The 2,500-nt window shown below is 41.2% G+C and overlaps 1 protein-coding gene across 1 annotated transcript in view; it reads left to right on the top strand.

Annotated features, from left to right (window-relative positions):
* The window catches only part of LOC143029972 (uncharacterized), an 18,048-nt gene that overhangs the window by 7,957 nt on the left and 7,591 nt on the right, over window positions 1–2,500 (top strand). Inside the window, exon 5 of the mRNA XM_076193183.1 lies at window positions 1,306–1,500. Within this exon, the coding sequence (XP_076049298.1) occupies window positions 1,306–1,500 (195 nt within the window). The remainder of the gene's footprint in view (window positions 1–1,305; window positions 1,501–2,500) is intronic.

The raw sequence follows: 2,500 nt of genomic DNA on the forward strand, positions 1-2,500 counted from the left end.
AGGGCAACAAATCTTACGATTAGATCACCAGGAACAATGCCTTTAGAAACCGAAGCCGACAAAAAGAAGCGTCAAAGACATTTTTGGAAATGAGTTACAGGTACTCGGAAAATTTCAAAAGCAGCTTTACAAAATGATAAGTTTGAGTTGCCGACTATGGAATGAACATGCCGAAACTTTTTCAAGCTTATACTAGGCTGTCAAAAAAATTTGTGTTAAGGAATCTGTGCAGGAATTTCATCGAAAGGTGATTAAGTTCAATGATTCTGTACGAAACAACAAAGATTTTCAATATTCCGATGAAATGTTTGACAGTCTTGAACTTTTTGATGGACAAATTGAAGACAGTGTTTCTGAAGGTATTATGAAGTATTACTTTGTCGGGTAAAACTGGGCGTAGCCCGAGCGCGAAGCGAGCAGCGCCGCAGGACAAGCACCCACGGCGCAGCCGTTGCTGGCGAAGCCAGGTGCTTGTATATATATATATATATATATATATATATATATATATATATATGTATGTGTGTGTGTGTGTGTGTGTGTGTGTTTGTGTGTATGCACGTGTGTATGTGTGTTTTCGAAGCTTTTGGTCCAATAGTGTGTACTGTCTTTCGAAGATACCCGACATTCCATCTATTCTCTCTTGATCTGCATAACTGGAATCTGTTTCGATTGACATCGAAGTCCTCGAATAGTCCGGTTCAGTTCTCTGACACCTTGACTATTTCGCTGCCCACATTTCCTTTGGCGTCATAGAATATTCGCCTGACTACAGCCAGAACACAAGCAAACGTCGTGAGGAGCAGCGAAAGTGTCAAGACCGAAGAATGAACTTGTGTCTCCTTCGACCTCGAATATCTCAGGGCCGAGGTCGAAGAACCTATTGTTTACACAAGAAAAAGAGAAAAAAAGAAAGAAAACACATGGTAGTACATACAATCTGTCTTTGTCAAAGAGCTTTGTAAGAATAGAATTCTTTCCGAACGAGTCCTTTCCCCGATTTCAGAACCACTGGACTAGCTTAACCTAACCTAACCTAATCTAAGCTAACCTAATCTAACCTAACCTAACCTAACCTAACCTAATCTAACCTAACCTACTCTCACCCAACCTTGCTTGATCCACCATAAAGAAACCACCCTGGCACGTGGGGGATGTATAGATAACCACAAGGTCATGACGTCACGAAAATAAAAGCATGACGTTATCCGAACTGTGGCGGTGAGGGATCCAAAGTGGTGGGGAACGGGACCTGATAGGAAAGAATTTAATTTCTACAGAATCATTTCTCTCTCTCTATTCCAGAAGGACCTGTTCTTCATCGAAGCCGGGGCCTTGGACGGTGAGGCAATGTCCAACACCCTATGGCTGGAGGAGGACGAGGGCTGGACGGGACTTTTGGTGGAGGCGGACTCTGACTCCTTCTCCGAGCTGAAGAAGAAGAACCGGAAGGCCTGGTCTGCCAACGTCTGTCTTTCCCCAAACGCTTACCCCTCCGAGGTGCGAAGCCTTCGCAAAAGGAATGCAAAACAAATAATGTCGTTGCTGCTTTCACTAACGTTGCCCCTGCTACAGCTGTTATCTGTCTGTTATCATCACTGGTAATATTGTTCCCACCGTTATCGTCTACTCCGAGCGCTGTCACCTTGGCTTTGGCCGATAGTCTTGAGTACCTCAATGACTTCGAGAGAAGGTTGTATTTGTGCGTCCATGAGAACGATGCCACCCCAAATAGATGGTAGAGATAGGAGGGTAGAAGAAAGGAGAAATAGTAAGAGCTAAATTTGAGGTGCATTCTTCTTTGAGTGAAGATCAGCCATAAAGACATGTATGTCTTTGCTCCGTAGTGGTGCCACTAAAGTCCCCTAAAGTATTGACTATAATTCTAAATGCAGTTACTCACATATACAGGGATTAAGACATGAAAACCTCTATGGGGTCACCCACAATGAAAATATTTTTGCAAAGGTTAGACAGTGATCAGCTCGTGCACACCCACAGTATCCACTGCGAACTGGCATGTCCCTGGTGACAAACAGAGAAATTCCCACAGATATACATTACGGGTGCCATAAATGGTTTCATATTCTTGATCTAAAAATTCTGGGCTCAATTTTTTGCCCAGATTTTTTAGATCAGGAAATTGAAACCATTACATTGGTAATAAACTAAAATATCCTAAACATTTAATTGACTTGGCTCAAAACACAGCAAAGAAATATTGTTATGGTCTTACTCATAGACAGCAATTCAGTTTGAAGAATACTTTAACTCTGCCTTTTCATCAGAATCTAGTTAATTTGACTCATACCTTTAACACATTTGGTATTCAAGTTGTCTTAAAAAATAACAACACTGTTAAAAGCCGGTTGATTAAAAATTCACCTGCTTGTAGTGAAGGCTGTGTTTATAGTAACCCTTGCAAAAACTGTAGCTTTAATTATATTAGTCAAAAAGGCAAGGATTCAAAATTGAGAGTAAGGCAACATAAATATAACAT

This window comes from Oratosquilla oratoria, chromosome 11, assembly GCF_046742065.1.
Source record: "Oratosquilla oratoria isolate Oo_2021 chromosome 11, ASM4674206v1, whole genome shotgun sequence".
Taxonomy (NCBI): Eukaryota; Metazoa; Arthropoda; class Malacostraca; order Stomatopoda; family Squillidae; genus Oratosquilla; species Oratosquilla oratoria.